The sequence below is a fragment of the Orcinus orca genome, chromosome 19 (genome assembly GCF_937001465.1).
Source record: "Orcinus orca chromosome 19, mOrcOrc1.1, whole genome shotgun sequence".
Classification (NCBI taxonomy): domain Eukaryota; kingdom Metazoa; phylum Chordata; class Mammalia; order Artiodactyla; family Delphinidae; genus Orcinus; species Orcinus orca.
The window spans coordinates 19,822,164-19,847,948 of NC_064577.1; the positions used below are offsets into that span (position 1 = coordinate 19,822,164).

A 25,785-nucleotide genomic window follows, 5' to 3' on the forward strand; every position below is an offset into this window, starting at 1 on the left:
TTTACTCTGTTGGTTGTGTCTTTTAATGCACAGAAAGTTTTAAATTTTTGTGCAGTCCGGTTTATCTATTTTTTCTTCCGTTGCCTGTGCTTTTGTTGTCACATCCATGAGTAGAATCATTGCCACACCCGATGTCATGAAGCCTTTCCCCTGCGTTCTCTTCTGAGAGTTCTGGTTCTAGCTCATGGGAGTTTGGTGAATGAAGGGCAGGCTTAGGAGTCAGCCCCCGGCCCCCCTCCCAGGTATTCTCGTGGGAGCAGCACCCAGAGGTGCTGTCGGCTCAGCCCATCTGCCTGGTGGGAGAGTGGGGTGGGTCCGGGTCCCTCCTCTTCCCCGCCGGGGTCCTTATTCCAGGAGAAGTGTAAGCCAGTTTTCTTTCTGAATTTGCAGAAAAGGCTACAGACGGCTCCCTGCAGAGCGAGGACTGGACGCTGAACATGGAGATCTGCGACATCATCAATGAGACGGAGGAAGGGTGCGTGTCCCCCACCCAGGGCAGGCGGGCGGCGGGCCGCTCGAGTCGGTCTGTGTGCAGCCCGCTGCCCTGACGTCTGACAAGTGGTTTTCCTCACCGTCCTCCCCCCGCCCGCAGTCAGAGCAGTGACCGCCTCTTAATCACAAGGGGAATGACGTTGCTTGGCTTTGGGGTCCCCTGCAGCACGATCCCCACCTCCTCCCGCCTTCCGCAGCCCTGGGGACTGGCTGGAGTCCCAGGAGGGAGAGGCCCCGGGGTCTGTGGGGTAGTGGAAGGCGGGGCGCGGGGAAGACTTGTGAGGCCCAGGCCCCCCCACCCCTGCGCTGCCGGGTCTGTTCTTGCTGCTGTATTTACGTCCTCTTCTGCATCACAGGTACATTCCATGTGTACTGCTTCCAAATTAGTCGGTATGTGGCCCTCTGTCCACACTGTAAAAATGGAATTTACGGTAGCCACGCCCTCTTAAACCCTCTCCAGACCTGGGCAGCCCTGGCCTTGGCGCTGTCCTTACTGGCCTTGCCACGTGGAGGCTGGGGACCAGCCTCTGACGGTTGGCCCTGCCTTCATTCAACAAACATGTCCTGAGTGACCACCTCATGCCGGGTCCCAGAGTGAGTACTGAGGGCACAGCAGGGACGGGACAGACGGAGTCCCTCCCCTGCGCCACGAGCAGGACAGTTACCACGCACCCAGGTCAGCTGGTGACATGGCTGGGGAGGAAGAGCTGGGGGTGAGTGCTTGCGAACAAGTCACCCAGGAGGGCCTGGCCCAGGTGGCTCGAGGGGCGGAGGTGTGAGCACCAGGCCAGGGAAGGGCTTCCCAGCGCACGGTCCCAGGACAGAGGGGCTCTGTTGCGTCTGAGGGACAGCACTGGGGCCGGGGGGCCGGGATCCAGGCAGGGACCCTGTCTTCCACTTGGTCTGACGTTCATCTTATTTATTTATTTTTTAAGATTTATTTATTTAATTTATTTTTGGCTGCATCAAGTCTCAATTGAGGCATGCGGGATCTTTCCTTGTGGCGCGCGGGCTTCTCTCTAGTTGTGGCGCGTGGGTTTTCTCTCCTGTAGTTGTGGTGTGGGCTCTGTAGTTTGTGGCATGCGGGCTTAGTTGCTCCGCGGCATGTGGGATCTTAGCTCCCTGACCAGGGATCGAACCCACGTCCCCTGCATTGTAAGGTGGATTCTTTACCCCTGGACCACTGGGGAAGTCCCCATTTTATTTTTTTTTTATAGTTTTTTTTGTGTTTAAATTTATCTGGCTCCACCAGGTCTTAATTGCAGCACTTGGGATCTTTAGCTGCAGCATGTGGACTCTTAGTTGCGGCATGCAGGATCTAGTTCCCTGACGAGGGATTGAACCCGGGTCCCCTGCATTGGGAGCATGGAGTCTTAGCCACCGGACCACCAGGGAAGTCCCTGAGGTTCATTTTAGGGACCACGCTGGCTGCCATGCCCAGGACGGCTGGGCTGGGGCTGTCACAATCACCCTGGTGTGAAGCGATGGCAGCTTTGACTGGGGTGGCAGTAGAGGGGGTGAAAAGCCATGAGAGTCTGAGCATTTCTGAAGGCGGAGCCGGTGGAATTTGTGCCGTGGGCCTGAGAAGAGAGACAGGATAGATAATCCGAGGTTCGGGGCAGCTGCATCCCGAGGCCCAGCAGGCCGGGTTGGAGGTTCAGCTAAGGTTCAAGCCCTTCCCAGGCGGCGCTGGCGGGAGGGGTGGAGGGCTTGGCCGCCCTAGGGGCAGCAGGTTGGGAGCCCTCTGGGAGGGGAGCTGCAGGCGACCAGCTCGGTCCTGGCAGGAGACAGGATGTGTTGAGGAGAAGGCATTTTAACCCCGCAGCCCCTGGCCTCCTTCCTGCCCACCCCGCCCCCGGCCTGTCCACGTTTATTGAGCCCACGGGTGGGGCGTGGCCTCTGGAGGCCGAGGCGGGTGCTGGACGGGTGGCCGAGGCCGTGGGTGCAGAGGGGAGGAAGTGGGAAGTGCGAGGGGGTGGGATGGGCATCTGGACCAGAGGCCGGAAGGGGGCTCAGGCCGCGGGCACTCTAGCTCCCTTTGCCCATGTCGCCCGCCCCTCCGTCTGCCACACCGAGCTCCTCCCTCACCCACGGGCCTTCCTGACGTCTCTCTGGCCCCGCTGGTCTTTTGGTTCCGTGAACCTCCCACTCTCATGCCCAGCTTGCGGGTCCCCAGGAAGCGTGGAACATGCACACGTGTTGGAACGGAGCGTCCTCGTCCCATGGGGGCTGGAGCGCAGCCCCTCCCCCTGCCTTGTCGAGGGAGGGTCCTGGCCCTGCTGTTGGCCTCTTCCTGAATGAGGGGAAGCCTGCCCTCTCCCTGTCCCAACGCCCCGCGGATAAGCCCCCATTGTGTGATCCCCTCACAGCCCGTATTGTACTTGGGCTCGCCACAGCTCAAACTCGTGTGTTCTGATGTGTGTGGGAGGGAGTGTCTGTCTCGCCCCCAAAGCCCTGGGCCCCGAGCTCCCTAAGGCAGACATCTGTCTTCCTTACGGCCACATCTCCACCACCTGGACACATTCGTGAGGTAAGAGAGTAAGTGGATAAAGTCCCTGGGGACTCAGGGCCTGAGGACGAAGGGGGTCGTGACCCAGGGCGACATGGGCTCCACGAGGGAGACCAGTGCCAGGCACCTGGGGAGGGGCATCCAGGTGGGGTCCAGCAGCCGCCCAGGGGTCAGCGGGCAAGGTGGGTGGATGGCAGGGCAGGAGAGAGGGACCAGGGGCCTGGGTGACCCTGGGTGGGTTCCCCTCCCGTCTCGGTCCGCTCGGGTATAAAGTGGGCCCCAGCAGTGGCCGCTCGTGGCTTCACTGCCCCGCCCTGTGCCCGGCCCATGCGAAGCCCCGGCCCACACCAGCTCAGGCAGCACCCTCCAGCCCGACAGGGCAGGGCCAGACCATTTTAATGATGAGGGGCTCAGGCTCTAGCATGGGAGCTCTGTCTGTGCTTCCTTTATTTATTCGGAGCTCACCTCTGGGAGACGGTCCTGCTGGGCACCGATTTGGTGAGCTGTCCTGCAGGCCCCTCCCTGGGCTTGCCCTAACACCCAGGCTGAGGTCACCTCCAGCCTGGGGCCTTGTGTGGCTGTCCCTCGTGCCCTGGACCCTTGGTCACTAGGCAGGAGTGCCCTGGCTAGATGACCTCCCCGGGATGTTTTAGACCCTGTTTACCAGGCCTCCCCCAGACCCGCCAAGTTAGATGCAGCAGGCCTGTGGATTTAGTAAATGCCCTTCAGGCAATTCTGACATGCGGCTCTGGTGAGGATCCCCTGACCTGGTCGTTTCCATGACCATCTTGGACCGTCCCCAGCTCATGGACTCTTTGTGCCCCAGCCTCTAAACTGGAGTAGCCCCGGATAAATGCAATGGAGCAAGGGAACAGCTGGGAGGGGGCGGCCAGGAGGAGAGGAGGTGTCCAGGGTGGGCGGGGCGGGGCATCGCCCCCCCGCGGGGTAAGTGGGAAGCAGCTCAGAGGTGGCAGTTCTGGAGCCGAAGGACAAGGTGGGCTCAGCATGACCAGAGAGAAGGTCTCTTCTGGGTCTGGGGTCCAGCTCCCGCAGCCCCGACCTCTCCCCCTGCTCGGGGCCCTTTCCTGCTCTGCTGGGCTCCAGCACCCCACTCCCCTCTCCCAGTTTCCTGCTCTGCGTCTGATGGACTGCTGTGCGGTTGCTCTGGCAGGACTTCGACTCTGTCTGCGAGGCTGCTTCCCCGGGGGGGGGGGGGGGGGGGCGAAGTCCTTGCTTTGGCGCCCCCAGGGCCTCTCAAGCAGCACGTCCCCCATGGATTCGGTGGATTTTCACTTCCTCTCTAACCCGGGAGCCGCCGCCTCTCTGATTTCCCGCCACCGCGTGCCCCCCCAGCCCAGGAGCTCCATGAGTCACAAGTGAGCAGAGCCCTGGGAGGCTCTTCCCATGTAGTGCCCCGTGGAAGTTCAAGAGGAGGGATGAGAGCGTGCCCGGCGGGGCCTTTGAGACAGGAAATCAGTCCCCGCTCCTGGCCGGCGGCTGCTGACCTTCAGCAGCCCCAGGCCACCAAGTCCTCAAAGCCGAGAGCCTGTCGAGCCCCATGTTTGCAGAAATCAGCACCCCTGTTTGGGAACTGCAGCCACACTGCAAACACACCTGGCAGGGACCCCTCCCCAGGGAGCCGAGAAGTTCCGCGGGGAAGCCATGCTTCAGGTGACTCGGGTCTGTTTATTCCTTCTAGAAGCCTCGCCTTGCTTCTGTGTGTTTCTGTTGAAATTGGGCTGATTGGCAGAGCTGCTCCCCTCTCCTTCCCCAGCTCCCTCACACACTTCTTGAGAGTATTTTTTTTTTTTTTGTCTTTGTTTCTGGGCGCAGGCTTTCTCTAGTCACGGCGGGAGGGGGCTACTCTCCTTTGCGGCGCACGGGCTTCTCATTGCGGTGGCTTCTCTTGTTGTGAAGCACGGGCTCTAGGCGCGCAGGCTCAGTAGTTGTGGCTCGCCGACTCTAGAGTGCAGGCTCAGTAGCTGTGGTGCATGGGCTTCGTTGCTCTGCAGCATGTGGGTTCTTCCCAGACCAGGGCTCGAACCCGTGTCCCCTGCATTGGCAGGCGGGTTCTTAACCACTGCACCACCAGGGAAGTCTGGTAAATAGATTGTATTTCCAAACTGTCGGAATAGGAGGCCCCGATTTACGAACCTTCACTTTAGGAAAGACCCAGATTATGCTGGCCTGCTGATGGGTGGGCGGCAGGAGCCCACTTGTGATAGCAGAGGGCGGGGTTCCCCAGAGCGGGCCATGGGCACCGGGGGACCCTTAGACACGGGCACTGCGCCAGGTAGATGCCCTCAGGGGCTGGCTGGAGACCCGCCTCCCAGCGTGGCTGTGGTTTCAGGAGGAGTGTGTACTGAGAGCAGACAGTTGGCATATGACAGAGCTGTTGTCAGCTGGAGGACCCTGCAGCTCTGCCTACAGGGCCCCCGGGAAGCCGGGTCAGATCTGGTACCAAAACACACAACTCCCAGGGTTTTGAGCAGACTTCAGTTTTCTCAGGGAAAAAGGAGTTCCACAGAGCCTGGAACCTGGACATCCAGCTCTGCACAGGGACCTGGCCGTTCTCGCCTGTGTGTCTCTGGCGGGGTCCCTTCAGTGAACCCACCAGTGGCAGGCTGGTTATTGTTCTGGGTAAATCATACTTGCACGTGATGTGGAATTCAAGAGGGCTGCAGCCTGCGACCTGGGGAACAGCCCCTCCTCCTCGGCCCTGGCGCCCTCCCCAGGGGCGGCTCCCTCCAGGGTCCCCTCCTGGCAGAGGTGTGTGCGCTGGGCATTCCTTGTCCTTTTGTAGCTCACATGGCTGCGTCCCCTCTGCCCTGCTCTGCAGATGACACTAGTCTGTATTTTTGGTGCGTTAAGAGTGTTTATTCTTCTGTGCAGCTGCACAGTACTCCGTTGTATGGATAAGCACAATTTAATTCAACCTGATTCACATTGATAGACATTTCGTTTGTTTCCAGTCTTTCACATTTACAAACAGGCGGTAGCAAGTAACCTCGTGTACGTGCTAGTTGGCACGAGTGGCCCTGACTCTGTAGGCTGGGGCTCCGGTGGGATTGGCAGGATCTGCATATGTCTATTCTCCAGGCCAAAGGATGCCATTCGAGCCCTGAAGAAGCGGCTCAACGGGAACCGGAACTACCGAGAGGTGATGCTGGCACTGACGGTGAGTGCCCCCCTGCCCTCCCCCAGGGCGGGAGAACGTCCGGGAGCCGCAGCTGGGGGACAGCCTGGAGTGAGCGCTGCTAGGGGTAGCTGTGCCTCCTGCTGCCGCCCCAGTGTGTCCACCCTTTGAGACGGGTGAGCCAGCAGGTACGCGGCACGGGCAGTGTTGTCCGGTGCAGAAGCCCAGAGCAGAGAAGCCACAGGCCTGGGCGTGGGTCCCCGGGGGCCAGCAGCCTGCTGTGAGGCACTGAGGCCAGCTGCTTCTCTAGGGGTCAGCTTCCTCCTTGTAAAAGTGCCAACTTCCACCGAGCACCTGCCCGAGACTAGGCTAGCTCTTCAGATGTTAACTCAAATGCTTCCAGAAACCTTCCTAAATAGGTTTCATCGTCCGCTTTTACGGATGCAGAAACTGAGGCTCGGAGAGGCCCAGAAGTTTGCCCAGACTTCACAGCTAGTGAGGTGCCAACTGGATCATGGGATAAAAACTGAACATCGCCGCAGAGGTTCTAGGGAAAGTCAGCAAGTGACTCCTTTCAGGAAGGAACAGACCAGGTTTTTGCCCGTCTTTCAGATGTCAGAAAATTGAAAGGGACAACTTCAGGTATTATTTCTGTCTTGAAAGCTAACATTTTTTCAAATGTGGCAAAAACCAGGCCACAACATGTTCCTCTAATAGAAACTGTAACAGGTCAGCATGTGGACCTCCCTGTAGGGTTGAGTAGTGGGTTGTTTATCCAAAACAGCCATAACATGTTCCTTTTAAAGCAGAGAAACTGTTTGGATTTCTTGCCCAAGTGAAAACCCAAGACTTATTAGAGTTCTCTGCCAGGGAATTGGCGTTTGAATAATGAGAAAAAGACCAGTTGAGAAACAGGGAGTTGAAAGCTTTTGTTTTTTCCTCAGAATTTCAACTGCAGCTTTCACTAAACCCACAGTGATGCCCAAAATGAACTGTTTTCAGAAACAGAAATCACCAGGGACAGGCAAAACTCACGAACTCTTAGCACGCAGGCCATTTTCCTGGCATCTAAACACCTCCCACTCCATGCCCAGCATCGTGGTAGCTGCCTGGGATGGAGATCTCTCCACCGTGGGCCCTGCCATTCCTTCCTTCCTGTAGTAGAGCATGAGGGCCACCATTTAGTGTTTCCTTAAGTCTTACATTTAAGTCTTTAGACCGTTTCAAATTAATTTTTGTGACTGGTGTAAGTTAGAGGTCCAGTTTCATTCTTCTGCATGTGAATATCTAGTTTTCCCAACATCATTTATTGAAGAGACTGTCCTTTCCCCGTTGAGTATTCTTGGCTCCCTTGTCAAATGTTAGTTGACAGTATATGTGAGGGTTTATTTCTGGGCTCTCAGGTCTGTTCCATTGGTCTGTGTGTCTATTTTTATGCTAATACCACACTGTTTTGCTTACTATAGCTTTATAATATAGTTTGAAATCAGGAAATGTGATGTCTCCCACTGTGGTCTTCTTTCTCAGGATTGTTTTGGCTGTTCAGGGTCGTTTATGGTTCCATATGAATTTTAGGATTGTTTTTTTTGTTTCTGTGAAATCTGTAGATGGCTTTGGGTACTGTGGACATTTTAACAGTATTAATTCTTCTGATCCGAGAACATGGGATACCTTTCCATTTACTTGTGTCTTTACTTTCTCTTACCAATGTCTTGTAATTTTCAGGGCACAGATCCTTCACCTCCTTGGTTAGATTTATTCCTAAGTATTTATTTATTTTGATGTGGTCAGGCCTTTGCTGCAAATCCCGTAATGCCTTTGGGAGATTTGTGAAAGGTGCAGACCCATCTTTCGTCCGCTGGAGGCCCAGCCTGGCACACACTGCCTGGGCTCACGTCTGCTCTCGTGGCTTCTCTGTCTTGTCCTTGAACTAACCCTGTTCGTCCATCACAGTCCTCCTGCTTCCTGAGGGCCTTTTAACTTCATATCTGCCCCCACCAAGGTTGCAGGATGTACCCCAAATAGGAGTTGGTCAGAGGTCTGGGGCTTCCTGCTCAGTCATCAGTGCGGCTCTGACTGCTTGGAGGCGCTGTTTGCCTACTCCGCGGGCCTTAGCTGCATTCAGGAAAGTTCCCACCGTGTTTCAGGACCAACAACCCACAGCGACAGATTTGCCTTTTTGGTAGAGCAGCCTGCAGTGGGCTTGCCAGCCGGGAGCACTTCCACAGCTCCTGCTCTGCCGGGCGGCCCCACCGCCTCTGTCCAGGGCATTTTAAGGACCGAATGAGGGAACGAGAGTGTGGCAGTGGTTGCCTGTCGTCTGAGGCACTCACTGATCTTGGAGGAGGGTGGCCCTGTGCCTCAGGGCGGGCGGAGGCTCAGAGGAGGCTGCAGGGGATCCTGTCCTGCTTCTGGCCTGACCAGCAATTTGTACCTACACCACTTTCTTCACCTTCTAAGCCTTTTAACTCTGGGAAAAAAAGGGGATAACAGCCTCCACTTAAAAAGGGTGAATGAGTTGTGAGGATGGAGTGAAATGACATACAACATGAAAGGGTCTCCCCTGGGTCAGCCATGCAGTCACATTCCTAACATCAGTGTTAGGAACTTTCTCCATGACCAAGCTTTGTCCAGGGAAAGCCCCGTTGTCCGACCCTAGCCCCGGGGAGTGGCTGCCTGGGGTCACCAGTGGTCAGTTAGTTTAGGCGAATGAGGACAAGCAAGGCGGCCAGCAGTGTCCCCTGATGCTGGTGACGTCCTTCCGTGGAGGCAGTCCCCACCAGCCAGCTGTGGCCTGGGTGCCGGCGTGGGAGGGGCCGGGTCATCGTCCGGGTCAGGGGGTTTCCAGAGAGCGAAGGGGTCCAGAGAGCTGCCTGCGAGGCTGGAGGGACCCTCCAGTGGGTGCTGTGAGCTCAAGGCCCCTCGCTCGTGCGGTGGGGGCCCAGGACAGTAACCCTGTGACACGTCCTCCTGCACTGGCCCGCCAGGCAGGTCTGCGCTTCAGACACGCTCACCCTAACTGCAGTCCTGCAGCAGGGCACTCGCGCCCACTTTGCAGGCAGGGAAGCCGAGCTCAGACAGACTGGCCCTGAAAGTGGACCTGAGAGTCAAGCCCGCGCTGGCCATTGCTCAGAGCCCACAAGCGCTGTGCTCTTCTAGTGGCCGAGGCCTGTGTAACTTACTTTTCCGGACGAGGAAGGAGGGGCAGAGTTGATTCGAATGTGGCCAAGGCCACAAACCGCATATGGGGGTGAGAGACCCGGGTCACGGCCGGTCTCAGTTGTGGAAGCAGGGTTGTGCGGCCGTGTGGGGCATTCGCCTCTTCACGACCAGGTCCAGTAACTCACCAGCAGCGCAGGCTGCTCCAGTGGGCTCCGCCCGGGAGGGCCCGCATCCACCGGCTGTTGCCACCAGCCCAGAGGCTCGTTTCCAGGGATGCTTGGTCGTTTTGACCCCGCTGAGACCCCAGTACCCTTCTCGTGCGGATCCAGTGCCGCCCGACTGCTGTGCAGGCCCAGAGACCCCAGCCAGCAAGGGGCCACCTGTGTCCTGCAGAAGGGTTTGCCTCTGGAGGAGCCCATCGGCAGGATGGTCGGCAGTGGGGAGAGGGGGCCGCGTCTCCTTGGCCCCTGGGGGTGACCTCTGTTTCCATCCCGCCCGCATCAGGTGCTGGAGACGTGCGTGAAGAACTGTGGCCACCGCTTCCACGTCCTCGTGGCCAACCGGGATTTCATCGACGGCGTCCTGGTCAAAATCATCTCTCCCAAGAGCAACCCCCCAACCATCGTGCAGGACAAGGTGCTGGCTCTCATCCAGGTGGGTCGGCGGGGAGAGAGGAAGGCGGGGCCTCCCAGCAGCAAGTCCTCACGCTTCCCCATCATTTGGAGGAAAGGATGGGTGCTTCTGGGTTTAAATATTGGTTGAGAAACACTTGTTTTTTACCCTCATCCCGCTGAGATGACACCCTCAGCGGTGGCTCTCCTGGCCGTTGCTGGCTGTGTCCGGGTGCCTGGCCCTCGGCTGCCCGTGGGGGACAGGCCTGGAGCCTACCGGAGCCACGTGCCGGGTCCACGTGCCACAGGGCGGGGCCAACTCTGGGGTCGTGGGGGTGGTGTTCAGGATTCACTGAGGACGTGACAATTCTGTTGAACCCTGAGGGGTGACAAGCTGGGTGGAAAGGTCAGAGTGCAAGGGGTATGGCAGGTAGAGAGCAGTGTGTGCAAAGGCCTGGAGCATCGAGAGCACAGGTGACACTTTGGGACGTGTTCGTTATTCATTGTCCGGTAACAAATTAGCCCAGACTTAGCAGCTTAGAGCAACAGACGTTTATTGCCTCCTGATTTCTGTGGGCCAGGGCTTCGGGAACAGCTTAGCTGGGCGGTTCTCGGGAGGGTGCCGTCCGGGTGTCGGCCAGGGCCACCTCCTCCGAAGGCTCGGCTGGGGCTGGAGGAGCTGCCTCCAGGCTGCTCCCACGCGGCGCCCCCGCCAGCGGCCCCCCCCCACCCCGCCTGCAGCAGGTGTCCTAGTGTCCCACGTCCTCGCCATCGTCTTCCTCATAGCCCGTCTGACGGGTGCACAGAGGTTTTGCATCCCGTTGGCCTTTTTAAACCCGTCTTGGAAAGAAGGTGATGTTATTTCCATGTTGAATATGCTTTTAAAATGAGAAGTTAAGGTCTGATGGTCCCCTGGGAGGGCGAGGGCTGCAGCTTTTCTGAAGTCTCCAGCACCTGTGTCCCCACAGGCACGGGAGACTTCAGAAAGTCTCTCTTTGCACGGCCCCCTCGCTCCCCACCCACCGTCCCTCTGACACCTTCCTAGAACGCCGATCCCAGGCATCGTGGTCCCAGGGTGGCCCACAGAGCTGGCGTTTCCAGTGTACGTTTGCCACCGTCTGGTCCACTGTGAAGTCAGGATGCCCGTCCCTCCCCGCTCCCCTCCACCCCTAATCCCTCCATTCAGCCAGGCAGCCGTGTCCTCTGGCTGCCCTCCTGCCACCCCACCTCCCTGGGCCGCACGGAAAGACACCCCCTCGGGCTCGTGTGCTCAAGGGACACTGCCCTTCAGGAGGACAGCGTGCCAGATGCAGCAGGCCCTTCTGGAAGGGACAGGGCTCCCGGTGGCCCGGGAGGAGGGGGCCTGTCCAGAGGGCGGGCCTCCCGTGACGTCCCCTTTGTGGGACATCCCCCCGCTCTACGCCACCCTCAGCCTCTTCCTGGGGTTGTTCCAGAACAGAAAGGACATGGTTCTGGTGAAGGAACCTCATCCCTGCCTCCCGCACTCCCCCCAGAGTAGTGTCTAAAAATTCTCTTTCTTTCCACTGAAGAGGGGAGCTGATGGCGGGGGGTGGGAGGGGCAGGGGGAGCCGGGGGCCAGGCTTGCAGTAGATTCTGTGGATGGGCAGCTCCCGAAACCCTGTCCCTGTGAGTGAGAACCCCAGGAGCACGAGCAGGACGGCACAGCAGCTTCCTTTTGTCCAGGGAACGGAACCCATTGTTTAAATCAGCAATTGTTTATTGATCTGAAATTGGATGATTTAAAACTTTGTCGAGTGCTTCCCTGGTGGCGCAGCAGTTGAGAGTCCGCCTGCCGATGCAGGGCACGTGGGTTCGTGCCCCGGTCTGGGAGGATCCCACATGCCGCGGAGCGGCTGGGCCCATGAGCCATGGCCGCTGGGCCTGCGCATCCGGAGCCTGTGTGTCCGGAGCCTGTGCTCCGCAGCGGGAGAGACCACAGCAGTGAGAGGCTTGAGGGGTCTGGAGCAAATGGCTCATGTTTACATAAGGTTTTAGTCCTTTCTTTGGTGTGCGACCCAGGGGAAAGGAGATCGGAACTCCCTCTGGGCCTTCCAACCCCTGACATGTGGGCACGGGTGGGCGGGGCAGGGCGTAGGGCAGTGAGCGGGCGCTGTGATGCTGACCCACAGCTCCCAGGACAGGCCTTCTGCTCTGACAGCAACCGCCCTGCCGCTCCCTGGCTTCTTGTGGGGAAGCAGACCTCCCGAGGCCACGGCCCCTGAGGCAGGGTCGTGATTCTCAGCGGGGCCAGCTGTCTAGAGGGGCTCCTGCGCTGTCACCGTCACCCCAGTCCGCTGGCCGCCTGCGTGGCCATGCTCCCCTGTCCCTGCAGCAGGAATCTTCGCATCGGTGAGGCCGTGTTCGCTCTGACTTGACAAATGCTGTCTGACTGCCTTCTCTGTGCCCCCAGGAGACTCGGCAGCTGGGGGGCACAGGTGTGGGCACCGGCCCGGAAGGTGCCCAAGGCACACGGCATCTCCCGCCCTGTGCTTCCCCCCAAGGTGCTGGCGTCAGGGGTGTGGTCAGTAGAGAGCACTGCCGTGGACACACACTCTGCTAGCAGCCCCGCACCCAGACTGCACAGGGGTCCCGCGCAGGACGGGGGCGATTAGCCGGGACTGCTTGGCTGCTTAGATAGCGATGCCAACCCCAGCTGCCTGGGCAAAGAGCAGAGCTGGTCATGGCAAGGCTACCCAGAGCCCCGGGGTGACGGCCAGGGAGGGGACATGCTGGTCATGGCAAGGCAGGCCGCCCAGAGCCCCGGGGTGACGGCCAGGGAGGGGACAGACCTTCTCCTGAGTGTCCGCGCCGAGCAGTGCTGGTCATGACAAGGCAGGCTACCCAGAGCCCCGGGGTGACGGCCAGGGAGGGGACATGCTGGTCATGGCAAGGCAGGCCGCCCAGAGCCCCGGGGTGACGGCCAGGGAGGGGACAGACCTTCTCCTGAGTGTCCACGCCGAGCAGTGCTGGTCATGACAAGGCAGGCTACCCAGAGCCCCGGGGTGACGGCCAGGGAGGGGACAGACCTTCTGAGTGTCCGCGCCGTCCCAGCAGGCAGGTTCTCCCTGCTCCCTGGTCCGGGCTGGCATGTGGGTGCGACCCAGGGCCCACATCTACCCATACAGCAGCCCAGCCCTCCGAGGGCCCAGGGCCAGGCTCCTGAAGCAGGAGGCCGTAGCTGCTCAGCTGGGCACGTGTACCCCCTGCGGGGCCATCCATGGGGCCTGCTGATCGCTGCTGGACAGGTGCCCCAAGAAGTGTCCGCCGACTGGAGAGAACAGTCGTGGTCTTCTTATGTCTGTCTGCTGGGGGTGGAAGGCAGCATAAGTTAAAAGGGCTCCCGTGGAGCTGTTGTCTTTCTGCAACAACGAAGGCCGGAGGCGGCTCCAGGAGGAGCTGACTGCCGCCTGCTTCTCCCCGCCTCCCCGTGGGCAGTGAAACGCGCCCCCCACCAGCGTCCAGGAGGAAGTGTGACCACGAGGGGCTGTCCTGACGTGGGCGTTAAGTCCCTGCGTGTGCAGGTTGGATGAGCAGGCCCCGGGAGGCCAGGCTCACGGCAGGGTTTGTGGTCAGTGAGATGCAGCAGCCAAACTGACCGAGGCTTTTTGGAAACTGCCCTCTTGGTCAGAGATGGGGGGAAGCAGCTGGGCCCTGTGGCAGCGACAGAGCTGCAGGCAGGACGGCGTTCCTCGTCCTCTGGGCCCCTCTTGGGGGCTGCCCTTTGGAGGAACTTCCTTTTTTGATACCTTCTATAACTTCCAAAGAACAGAATTTAAAGATAAATTTTGACAGTTCCTTGAATCAGAGAGGAGCGGCAGCCTTTTGAAATATGTGTTCCTTCCTCCCCGTGTTGTGTCTTACATAACGGAAGCTAGTGGCCGAGCTTCCCAGCGGACTGTCGCACACGGGCGCCTGGTGCCAGCGCTGTGAGTAGCGCGGGTGCACCTGCCCCGGCCGCAGTCACCTCGGCCGTCGGATGGGCGGCCAGGCAGTGTGGACTCCGGCTCCCTGACCTACTAGGGTCAGCCTGGACTTTCATGCGCAGAGCGTGGAGGCCACGCTGCTGTGCCCGCGCATCCTGCGGGCGTGGCCGCTCCAGCCGCACGTTGCCAGGCACATCTCCTGGGCTCAGCCCCATGCTTCGGTGTGGTCGCTCCGTCTCTGCTCTAGGCTGTGCCCCACGCTGGACTGAGTTCTGTGCTTTGCTTTCATTCGTGCTCAGCCTGGTGGCACTGGCAGAAGGAGCAGGGTGGCTGGGCCGCAGCCCTGAGCTCCCCGTCGCCCCTAACAGGCCCCCTCCTCCCCTCCAGGCGTGGGCCGACGCCTTCCGGAGCAGCCCTGACCTCACGGGCGTCGTGCACGCTTACGAAGAGCTGAAGAGGAAGGGCATGGAGTTCCCCATGGCCGACCTGGACGCGCTGTCCCCCATACACACACCCCAGCGGGTGAGCCTCGGCCGCGTCCCCAAGGGCCTGTTGCAGGGACAGCCTCTGAATTATGCAGCTTGTCACCAGCCTCCTTAGGGCTCCAGGGCGTTTCTTGTTGATAACGAGTGGGTGCGGGAGAGAGACGGCTGGTGGCTGGTGGCTCAGGGACCCCCCACCCGCCCCGGTTTTCACCCCAACTGTGGGAGAAGGTGACAAAGGAGCCGTGTGGACGCTGTCATGGAGATGGCCGCTCAGGTGGAGCCATCCTGGGAGGGGCGCGGCACCTGCTCTCCCGAGCCCAGGCGTCTGGTGTGGGGACCGCGTCTCCCAGGGCGGCCGGAGGAGCCCCACCTCCACATCGGCAACGCCGAGGGGCTGGCGAGGTCCCTGTTCATGGGTTTTTGAACTGGACAAGTCACATGGATCTAAAATTTACTTTGGGCTATGAGTGGTCACCCTTGACTCCCGCCAGCCTTGGGATGCAAAGCCCCGGGAGGGCCCGCTGAGGGCAGCTCCCACATGCTAGCAGCTTCAGGAGGGAAGGTGCCCAGGCAACGCCATCCTTCCTTTTCGGGGGCAGCCAGGCCCTCTTCTGCCCCGGGAGAGCCCCGGGAGGCTCAGGATCTGGGAGAGGCACCCACCCCAGCTCCCTCTGCCACGGCCCCGTTTGTCCATCTCTGAGGGACGGTGCCGTGCAGGCCTCCCGCGTGGGCACGGCTCACGTTCAAGGGGTCACGAGGGGCCCAGAGGGAAGCACGAGGACTTGGGCTTTCCTAGCGTTTCTCTCACATGATCCCTCCAGGCCACTTGCTGCACTTTGTGTAGTAAACCTGTTTTATTCTTCGAATCATGACGCAGAGCAGCGTGGCGGTTCCTGTAGTTACAGAGAACGTTCAGTAAATTGCATAATTACTGTTTCTATTAATCCGCTTGTAAAGGCCAAAAAGTAACCTTCTGGTGCCAAACGGGGGCTCCTGATTAGAAAACTTACCAGCAGGCCCTCCCCTCCGATCCCGAGGTGGTCCTGACGGTGGGAGGGTGGCCAGAGCCCGCACAGGCTGCGCTGGGGGCTGCCTCTGTGGCCCGCCTCGGTGTCTGTGAGGTTCTTGGAGGGAGGAGGGGTGGGGGGGCCCAGGCGGACAGAAGGCTTTGTCGTTGCCGTGCAGAGCGTCCCGGAGGTGGACCCAGCCACCAGCATGCCCAAGTCCCAGTCGCAGCTGCAGCCGAGGACGAGCAGCGGCTCCTCCTTGGTGCCGCAGGCCCCGGCTCTGAGCGCTGCGGGCCCCATCACGGCCAATTCAGAGCAGGTACGTGCACGCTTAGGGGCCACAGGCCAGCCTGCCGCTGCCCTCGGTCTCCCAGGAGACAGAGGAGGCCTCCCCAGACGGGCCCTGTGAAGGGTGTCGGCGACACGGGTGCAAGTGCCCGGCCCTCCTGAGGGCGCGCTGTCCAGGGCGGTGGTCACTCGAGGTGGGAGGTGGGGGGCTCCGGGCACAGCAGGTGGGTGGTTTGGAGGACGGGGCGGGGGCGGGGCTGGCAAGAATCACAGCAGGAGGTGAGGCCAAAAGCCCGGGAGCCAGCGGAGTTGTGAAGGGCCTCGGGTGTCCACAGAGAGGTTTAGACTTATCCTGAGAGAAGGCAGCCTGGGCCAGGGCGGAGCCTGCAGGAAGGACCAAGTCCTGCTGCATCCCAAGCAACGCCCAGTCTCCCCGAGTTATTTCCTGCGGAGCTAATGCTGCCTCAATGCCAACCTGGATTCTTTTGGAGGAGTCTGGAGACGAGTCCTTAGACGAATCTATAGAACTTCCATTAGTTAAAAAGTGAGGATTGGTCAGACGTGAAAGAAAATCCATCCACTGTTTCTGTTTTTTAAATTCTCATTTACTATTTGCGACAGTTTCATTATTATGGAACCTCATTTAAACAGAGGGCTCAAGCGCTTGTGTCCGGTTAGCGGAGTGTGCGCACATTTCTGCTCTGTGGGCCCCGAGGATGGGGCGGCCGGGCAGGTGGTGGGCTGGGATCGGACAGGCCTGGGCTCAGCCCGCTGCTCCTGGTGAGGCTTCAGCCGGGTCGCTTAACCTCGGTCTCCTGTCAGTAGACCGGGCGGCGGTCCTTCTCTCCTGCCCACCGGGCGTCATGGGCTGGCTGGGCAGTGGCAGGAAGCCCCCTGGGATCCCCAGAGCAGGGAGGAGGTGGAGGCCGCAGCTGAAACTACCGCTGCCCCTCCTGGGCCCCCGCCACAGCCGGCACCAGGCCTCCCAGGTGGCCCTGGGAAGAGGGAAGGCAGACGCGTTTGCAGTTGGACGGCCACCGAGACCCTCCCCTGATTGGCCGTCTGCGCCCGGGGGGAGCTCGGGAGCGGTTGGAAGGAGGGTCTGGGATGGGCGAGGGGACATGGGCAGGACGAGAGGGGGCTGAATGCGGTGAAGAGAGACAGCAGACCCGACTGGGCAGTGCGGGGTGTGCCCCTGGATGGCCACGGCTGGCCTGTGAGGTCACCTTTGCACAGGTGAGGACACAGGCTCAGAGAGCTGTCCCTGCTGTGGGAGAGGCAGCCCGGGTCCCGGCTCTGGGGAGCTCTGTGGAGCTGGCAGTGGGGACAGGCACCCCTGGATGGGGAGCCGGTGGGGAAGGCACGGCTCAGAGGTCACTGTGCTTGGAGCCTCGATTCCGGGCCAGAGCCTGCAACTGTGAGGTTCCTAGTCGAGGACTCCAGACCTGCAGGGACCTCGGGGGCCACGCTCTCCACCACGTGAAGGAGCAGAAACGGGGCCTGAGAGGCTCACTTCCCCTGCAGGCCCCGCTCGGCCCCCTCCCCCCGCGCTCCAACCCAGCACTGCCCGCGCTTCCTGGGGCTCCCAGCTGCCAGCTGCCGGCGCCCCCCGTGCGCAGACGCAGACGGAGCTGGCCCGCGTCCACCTGGTGCAGGCTCACTGACCCCGTCCCCACACTTCCCCCGGCCCCCACAGATCGCCAGGCTGCGGAGCGAACTGGACGTCGTTCGGGGAAACACAAAGGTCATGTCCGAGATGCTAACGGAGATGGTTCCTGGGCAGGAGGACTCGTCCGATCTGGAGCTGCTGCAGGTGAGGGCCTCCGGGCCGGGGGTTGGGCAGGATGGGGTTTGGGGCCTGTCCTCTAGAGGGACCGAGTCCGAGGAGGCCCGCGTCCAGCCCACGCATCCCGGAGGCGGTCAGAGGCCAGTCCCAGGTGCTCTCTTCTTTATCCTTAAAAACGCTTTTTCCTCATTGTAAGATGCCAGTTGCAAAATACGTGCCCATTGAAAGAGGAAGGAAGTACAAAGAAGAAAATCGTTTTCCTTAACCCCAGCGTCCGCAGATAAGCACTGTCGCTGTTCTGATGTATTTTCTTCCAGACATTTTTCCATGTTTATTTCACAGGGGGTTGAGATGATATCAGGTGTATGATTTTATGTGTTGCTTTGTTCACCCAACATGACGCCACAAACGTGCAGGGACTGCTAGCTGTTCCTGCTCGTGGGAGCCACTTCTGAGACTTCTGGGGTGAAGCTGAGGGTCCCCGGCCAGGGTGGCCCACGTCCTGGCTCCGGAGGCTCTGTGGCTCACTGGCCACCTGCAGGTCTGGGAGCCAGGCGGAAAGAGCTGGCCTGCAGGGTTCCTACCCCAGGTCCGCCATGCCCAGAGCTGGCGCCCAGCTCTCCTGACACCGTCTCAGAGACTCTGGCATCGGTGGAAAGTGGCAGCGGCCCCGCCCGCAGAAGCAGCACCTCCTGGAGGGTGGAGAGGACGCTGTGAAATGTGAGGGCCAGCGGGGAGCACCTCCCACGCCTGCCCCTCGGGGCAGCCGGTCTTGGTCCCCTGAGGGCCACACTGGCTGCTGTCCTCCAGGAGGGCATGCTTCCCGGGTGGCCTGGCCCAAGCAGCTGCTTGCCGTGCCCCCTTCCAGCCCCTAAGGGGGTGAGGGTGTGGGTGGGGGAGACCTGCCCAGGGTGTGGGCTGTGGTCCCTGCTCTGGAGGATCTCACAGCGGGCAGCCTACCTACCTGGGTCCGGGCCCTCCGGCTGCTCTGGACGCCGAGCGACCAGATCCCGCAGCAGCCCAGCTTCAGGTGTGCCATCAGTGCCGCGTCAGCCTCCATCTGCGGTCTGCAGGGTTCTTCCAGGCGTTACCCCAGGCACAGGAAACTGAGATCAGTCCAGGAACAGTGCAGGAACTGAGGGGCCTCTCGAGGCAGCTCTGTGCTGTGTCAGCACCAGAATTCTTGCTGACAGGGGTTTGCAGTGGACAGAGCTGAGTTCCTGGTAGCAGGCGCAGCAGAACAAAGCCAGCCCTGCGGACAGCCAGGGCCAACCAGACAGCACACACCTCTGCGTGTGCGTGTGTGTTTAAACGAGCCCGTCAGCCAAGACAAACAGAACCTGATCTCCTGGCGTCAGCTCAGTTTTCAAAAATAGGTTGCTTCCCATGACGTTTCCCTTCCCTCTGTCTTGTTCCAACTCCAAGCCTGCCGACGTCGCTGCTGTCTTATAAGTCAAACAGAGAGGACGGTTCTGGGTGTCAGTGGGAGGCTGTCCTTTCGGCACGAGAGACTCGGGAGCCGGCAGCTCTGTAAGCAGACACGGCCGTCCTGGCCGCTGGCCTCACTCCTCGAGCCAGCCGAGCAGGATCTCCCAGGGGTTGGGGCTGCATGTGGGAAAGTGCTACGGTCTGCTTGGAAAGGGATGGGATCAGACTGTGCCCTGGGACCCCTCACTCGAGCTGGAGGGTGGCCAGATTGCTCAGGGCAGAAGCTACCCAGAGCTCAAAGTGGAAATAAATGCATTTGTCACCAGCCCAAGTGTTCATGCCCACAGAAGCTGCTGCGGATTTGAGTGTAAACTGCTGGGAGGAAATGGGAAGAGGGAAATGGGAGGTGTCGGCGAGGGCGCGCCGCTGCAGCCGACCAGCATCCTGGCCGGCTGCGTCCGTCCGGACGGCTTCCTGTGCTTCGCACAGGACTTGCAGGTGTGGCCTCACCCGCGGCTCGCAGCTTGGCAGGAACTCAGGCAGCGTGGGCGAGGGGAGGCGGGACCCCGGAGGGAGCACAGCAGCGTCCCCCTCTGGGCTGGGAGAGACCTGGGAGGCGGCTTGTCCAGCCCCACCCTGTGCTGATTCCCCATGCCGGCAGCATGCCTGGTGCTGCCTTGTTTCTGAACATCCTCAGCGACAGGCTAGGGAGGCACTTCCGCCTCCAAACACATGACCTGGATAGACTTTGGGAAGCAGCACGACAGGGCAGGAAGAGCTGCGGCCTAGGGATCCCCGGCTTCACTCTGGGCCTGGCCGCTGATGAGCCAGGTGACTTAGGGCCTGGAGTAATCTCCCCCCGTTGGCCGGCTGGGAAGCGGCTGATTGAAGCCCGTCCACACCGTGCCTGCAGCCCCGGTATGTCTGCTCCACCCGCTGGAGCAGACACAAGTTCCTCCCTCACGTAGCAGGTCCTTCCATGCTTGCAGGCTGTCGGCCGCCCTCCCTCGGGTGGCCCGGTGGCTCTGAGCAGGGGGCAGCGCTGGGGAACCTGCCGCCTCCGTCTCCCTCCCTCACGGGCTGTCCAGCCACGTCTTCCCTGTCCTGAGACTCTACATCTCTGTCTGCTGGACCTTATGCCCTTGGCTGCGCCTGGGAGTCCGGCCTTGGGAATCTCTAAAGATCCCGATGCCGGCGGCCGTGCCCCCACCGCCCCCAGATCAGCCTCTCCAGCTCTGTGTGCAGTTAGTGATAACGCATGATTAATCCAGTGACGCCCAGGATGGGCATCCCTCACGGCCATCCCTCAGCTGACGAAGGAGGCCCATCCCACATTGTGTCTTCAAGTAGCAGATGGTTTATCCCCTCTCGCTTCTTGCCTCTCATTTCAACAAAAACCAGGGGGGCCAGGACCATCTTCTCTAGAGAAATCTAGTTTATTCTATGTGTTCAGCTTCATTATTTCCCCCTTTCTCTTCAACAAAGACTGTGTCTCCCTCCTGTCTCCTTTGCAGCTGTAGAAAGCAGATCTTCAGGGCCTTATTCCCTGTGGGTTCAGAGGAGACCCAGAAGATGATTAAAAGATGGTTTTGCAAGGTGGGGAGGAGAATGTCCCTTGAAGAAAAGATACAGGCATTGGGATGAATTAGACAGAAAAGGGACATTTTACAAAGCCTTCTGGTGGATGGAGGGCTTTTGCACCAAGAGCAGTGACCAGCCGCCCTCCCTTCTGTTGAGAACCAGACCCCAGAGGCCAGAATGAGACCGTCTGCGTTTAGGAAGTTCCTGTCCCAGCTGTTGCCAGGCGGGAAGGGCAAGCCGGGCAGGCTCTGGCTGTCTGTGGCTCAGGACCAGGAGAAGGTGCCTGTCCGGGTGGTTTGGAGGCAGGTAGGGTCTGCCTGCTGGTGACGGCGTGGAGGGCCCGCAGGCAGCCAGCGGGTGTCTGTGGTGGCACAGATCTTCATGCTCTGGTCCTCCTCTCCCGTGCAATCTCTTCTCGTTTCTTCCTGTTTAATTTTTTTAAGACAGTAACTTAAAAGGTTGAAGCAAGGAGAAGGTGAAACTTTCTCTCTGCAGAGACCCCTGGAGACCCCTGATCCGGGCCGTGTTTAGGCAAAGCTCCGTGGGGGGTCCCTGGGTGCCAGCCCAGGCGTAGAGCACGCGAGGCCCTGCCAGCGGGTGGGGGATGTCCTGCCCGCCTCTGCCCCAGCTGAAGGCCACGGGAGCCAGACCCCAGTGCACGGCCTCGGGTCTCATCCTTCCTCCAGGCGAGGCCCCAGAAACCACCTAGCGCTTCCCAAACGTTCTGCAAAGTGATGGAACACCTCCTCCACGAGTGAAACTCTACAGAGACCTATCAGTGTCCGAACAGATGAGAGCATAGCCACCCTGGCTGCCGTGGTGGTGCCCGGCGCCCCCATCCCACCCTAGGAGGGCCGAGCCCAGGGCACTGGACCCCCAGACAGCGGGTGGAGCCCAGGGCGCTGGACCCTCGGACAGCGGGTGGAGCCCAGGGCGCTGGACCCCCGGACAGCGGGTGGAGCCCAGGGAGCTGGACCCCCGGACAGCGGGTGGAGCCCAGGGCGCTGGACCCCCGGACAGCAGGTGGAGCCCAGGGCGCTGGATCCCCGGACAGCGGGTGGTCAGGGCTGCTTGCTGCTGCCTTGGCCGCCACACCCGGCAGGGACTGGGCTCTGGGGGGAGATTGAATCCAGCCCTGGCCTCTCCCTGCGGGTGCTACTGGTGCTTCGGGCGTGTGTGCCAGGTGCTTGAGATGCTCCCTGCAGCCTACTGAGGGCTGGCGGCGCCTCCGTGAAGCCTCCTCTGGGGGGGTTCGCCCTCTGGGGTGGTTGGGAGCCAGTCTGCACCTACTGGAGGTGAAGGGGAGCCCAGGGCGCTCTAGGCAGTCTGGGGCGGCAGTGCGGGCTCAGGGCGTGTTCATAGCACACAGGGAGTCTTGGCGGGTGAGATGCACGATGATACACAGAGGCTGGGGCGTCCTGTCCCAAGTGGTAGAGTGGCGTCTGGCACGGTCTGTTGAAGAGAACAAGCAACTGCAGAGAATCACGTTTTTAGATTTTCCAGACGGTTTGTGCAAACCCGTACTCTGCGCACAGCAGAGTGTGCGCTAGGACGCTTGTCCATCAAGAGGCGCCGCCTGGTGGGTGGGGTGGGGGTCCACCTGGCCTCCCGCACACGCCCGGCTTTGTGGACAAGCCTGGGCCCGTGTGGCTTTACGAACTGGCACATGTATTTGCAAAGCAAGTAGAGTGTGAACAAGGGGCACCCGCGGTAGCCAGACCTGTGTCCGCAGGAGCTGCACAGGACCTGCCGCGCCATGCAGCAGCGCGTTGTGGAGCTCATCTCCCGCGTGTGCAACGAGGAGGTCACCGAGGAGCTGCTGCACGTCAACGATGACCTCAACAACGTCTTCCTCCGATACGAGAGGTGGGAGCCGGCGCGGGGGTGGGGGTTGGGGCGTGCAGAGTAGAGGCGGAAAATACTCCTCGGAGATGCTGACCTGTTCCCATGACGGGGAAGTGCTTCTTGTTCTCCTGGGAGCCAGCAGCAGGAACGTGCCGCAGAGTCAGGCGCTGCCCTTCATGAGCCTCGGGCTGGCCCCTGTCACCCCAGCCCAGGAGGGAGGATGGGGCTAGGGGACCCTGCGCTCCTGCACCTGCTCCTTTGAAGATCCTCTGAATCTGAAAAGGATTAAGGGGGAGAAATCTCTATCAGGGAAAAAAAGATTTCCTCTTGCCCATTTTTAAAAAAAGAGAAAGAGAGATTTTCCCTTCCTTTGCCACCGCCAGCATGTGTGGGGCGCGGAAGCAGGCAGGTGTGAGTGCTGGGAGAGACACGCATTTCCGTTCTTCCAAATCATTTTCGGGTTTGAGGTAACAAACGTGCATATTCTTTTGCCTTCCCAGAGCCGTCCCTCAGGGAGAAAGGTGAGTGATCCAGGCAGTGCTCAGCAAGCAGGGAAGTGGCGAGCGGGCTCCCATCCGTGGCTCTGACGGGGCTGCCCCAGAAAGCGCCTTGGCCTGGCCAGCCTTCTGCTCCTAAGGATGAGGCCTGGGCCCCGGGCCGCTGACTCGTGGCCTGATGACCTGGCATCACGCAGGGTCCGGGTGACAGATGCTCGCATCTGGGCCTTAGAGGGTGATTTTGCTGGGGTTGCCACAGCTCTGGGCTGTGTCTCAGCTTCGACCACGGTGGCAGCGGTGGGTGGCCCTGTGTCCACCCGACAGATGACGAGCCCTCCACAGGAGGAATGGGGGCCCGTCTGGGGCCCCCTGTGCCACGGGAGCGCAGGAACAGAGCCGGGGGCCTCAACTCCCGGCCCCAGAGCCCCGGGTTCCTGCCCTGTGGTGCCAGGGTCTCCACTGTAAACAGGCTGAGCTTTTCACCTATTAAACCCGTCTCAGCCCTTTCTGGCACAGGGTGACAGCGATCCAGAGGCAAAGCCCGGGGCCGGCAGCCCTGAGGTGCCCTTCCGGCCAGAGAGCCTTTGCTAAGACTGACGGTCAGCAAGGGCGTGGGAAGGTGCTCCCGCAGGAGAACCTCAGGGGGGGTCATATTTCTGTCCTTGTCGACCACCGAGGATAAACTGCGTCCCACGGGTGGCCTGACCAGTTGTCCCCCCGGGGATCCCTGCTCACCAGGGGCTGACCCCAGCACATGGGGAGAACAGTGTGGAGCAGGGAATCTCAGCAGATCCCCAGCTGGAGAGGTCTCTTGGCGGCCTCTTAGCCTGTGGCGTCTGGGGCTGCCATGCTGGTCCCCACCTGATAGAGAATGACCTGGGTGCTGGAGAGGAGAGTCTGTCCTCGGCCAGGCTGCGGCCAGCAGGCGGGGGCCCTGGCTCACCGACCCTCCCGCAGCTGCTGGGGCCTGTGCCTGCCCTCCTGCTCCACACGCCTGGCCCTGGGTCCCACCCCTTCCCCTAGCAAGTTAGCCCTTCAGCTCGTCACTCCGCCACAGAGCTGTCCAACAGGGAGGGGCTGCTGTTCTCCTCTGGATCTGGGGCGCCCCCAGGGAAGGTGGCTGGCCCTGGGGGTGCTTATGATGGCCTCCTGCATGTGCTAGCCCGCACCTGCAGTGCCCTTGGGGAGGCTGGGAGGCTGATCCCCACTCGGGGGAGCCCCATGCAGCAGCAGGAAGGGCGAAGTTGTGTGTTGGGGGTTGTCCACTCCCTGGCCCCCCAAATGGGCCCGGTGGTTCTCCTTCCCCAGAGCCTGGGTCTCTGCTGGCCTCCCGGCCCACGGGCCCCGGGAGCTTCCCAGGCCAGTGGGCTTCGCGATGCCGTGTCCCGGGCACTCCCTCTCCTTACTCCACTTTCCTTTCCCCATTAGGTTTGAACGATACAGGTCAGGCCGATCCGTTCAAAATGCCAGTAATGGAGTGAGTATTCCTTCAGAATTCTCGCCTTTCTGGAGGCCGGGAAACCTGGGGTCTCCTGGGGTTAAAATATCCGGGCGATGGGAGAGCAAGCTCTGGTGGGTGGGCTCTGAGGAGGTGCCGGCAGGGCACATCCCTGGCGGGAGGGGGCAAAGAAGCCCCTGGGACCTCGCTGTCCCTTAGATGGGGGAGGGGCAGGGGGTAACTCACAACAGCCCACCCGGGACCCTGGGTGGTGCCTGCCAGCTTTCCCCTCGGGGCCGAGCACATGGGCCGGGGCTCAGCCCACCTCCTGCCCAGCAGGTGCTGAGCGAAGTGACAGAGGACAACCTCATCGACCTGGGCCCGGGGTCTCCAGCCGTGGTGAGCCCGACCGTGGGGGGCACGGTGCCCCCGTCTTCCCTCTCCTCCCAGCTTGCGGGCTTGGGTGAGTGTCCCGGAACTGCCTCCCGCCCCCCCCCGCCCCGCGCCGGCCTTGTGGGGGACCCGTGGGACAGCGTGTGCCTGAGTCCTGCTGTGCCATTTCAGCTGAAGGCTTGTTCCCTAAACTTAGAGTTTGAACCCAGCTTGGAAAGCAGGGGTGCGAGGTGGTCCAAGGGACTGGAAGCTGTTGGCTTTTTGAAGAAAGGTGGCTGCTGTGTTGTACGTGGCTTATTCTCTATGGCTGGAGTGATTTCCTTCTCAACGTCAACCAGGCCAAGGGTGGCAAATAGGTGTCAGCTGCTTGGGTGCTTGGCACGTGGGCCCAGGAAGGATGCTGAGGCCACGTCGGGGCTTGGAAGAGTCCATGGCTGATCGGTGACGTCTGCCCTGGGCTTGTCAACAGGAAGGGGTTTGCTCTCCTTGCGCTAATATCAGTGAGAGTGCGCCATCCTCTGAAACCTAAAACAAAAGATGCCATTTTCTCGCAGTTTGTTCAGTTTAATGTGTGTCCGTGACGCTGGATGTCCCACCCGGGCTGGATGAGCCCAGTCTGGGACAGAGGAGGTCACAGTGTTACATTACCACTCAGCACGGCCCTCTCAAAATGCCATCTTCCACCCTGCGCTCCTGTTTCCTTAGTATTTGTCTTTGTACCTTCGTCTCATTTTGGTTGAATCAAGCTTTCACTCAGTGCCCTGGCAGTTGCTGTAGTGGCTTCTCGACCTCTCACGTATCCGTAGCCACTGTTTCTCTTTCTCTGCCTTCAGTCTACCCAGCATGTGGCCACCAGGCTTAATACCTAAAATTCAGATTGGATTCCGCTGCCCCTGCTTTAAAAAGCTCTAGTGTTTCCCCATCGACTCCTTTGCCGGCGTGTGACCTCTTCAGCAGCCTCGTCTCTCCGCCGCCGGCACCCTTCCCGCGTCACTCCCTCTGCCCGCCGCCCAGCCCCCCTCCCGCTCCTGTAGCAGTTTCCGGTCCCCCGCCCATATCTCCACCTAATTCTGTGCTGCTGTCTGTCCGCCTACTCTGTGTACCCCCTTGAGGCCGGGAACCGCGCCAGAGTCACTGTGGTCCAGTCAGGGTCGAGCTCTGGCCGTGCGCGCGCCTACGAAGT

The 25,785-nt window shown here is 60.6% G+C and overlaps 1 protein-coding gene across 7 annotated transcripts in view; it reads left to right on the plus strand.

Annotated features, from left to right (window-relative positions):
• Positions 1-25,785, plus strand: part of TOM1L2 (target of myb1 like 2 membrane trafficking protein) — an 83,083-nt gene that overhangs the window by 43,032 nt on the left and 14,266 nt on the right. For 6 of the 7 annotated variants that reach the window (XM_033422683.2, XM_049701989.1, XM_049701990.1 and 3 more), the window contains exons 2-10: positions 391-475; positions 6,101-6,179; positions 9,804-9,953; positions 14,242-14,376; positions 15,525-15,665; positions 17,331-17,447; positions 22,162-22,295; positions 24,200-24,248; positions 24,549-24,672. In XM_033422683.2, the coding sequence (XP_033278574.1) occupies positions 391-475; positions 6,101-6,179; positions 9,804-9,953; positions 14,242-14,376; positions 15,525-15,665; positions 17,331-17,447; positions 22,162-22,295; positions 24,200-24,248; positions 24,549-24,672 (1,014 nt within the window). The remainder of the gene's footprint in view (positions 1-390; positions 476-6,100; positions 6,180-9,803; positions 9,954-14,241; positions 14,377-15,524; positions 15,666-17,330; positions 17,448-22,161; positions 22,296-24,199; positions 24,249-24,548; positions 24,673-25,785) is intronic. The other variant, XM_049701991.1, reaches the window with a different exon arrangement.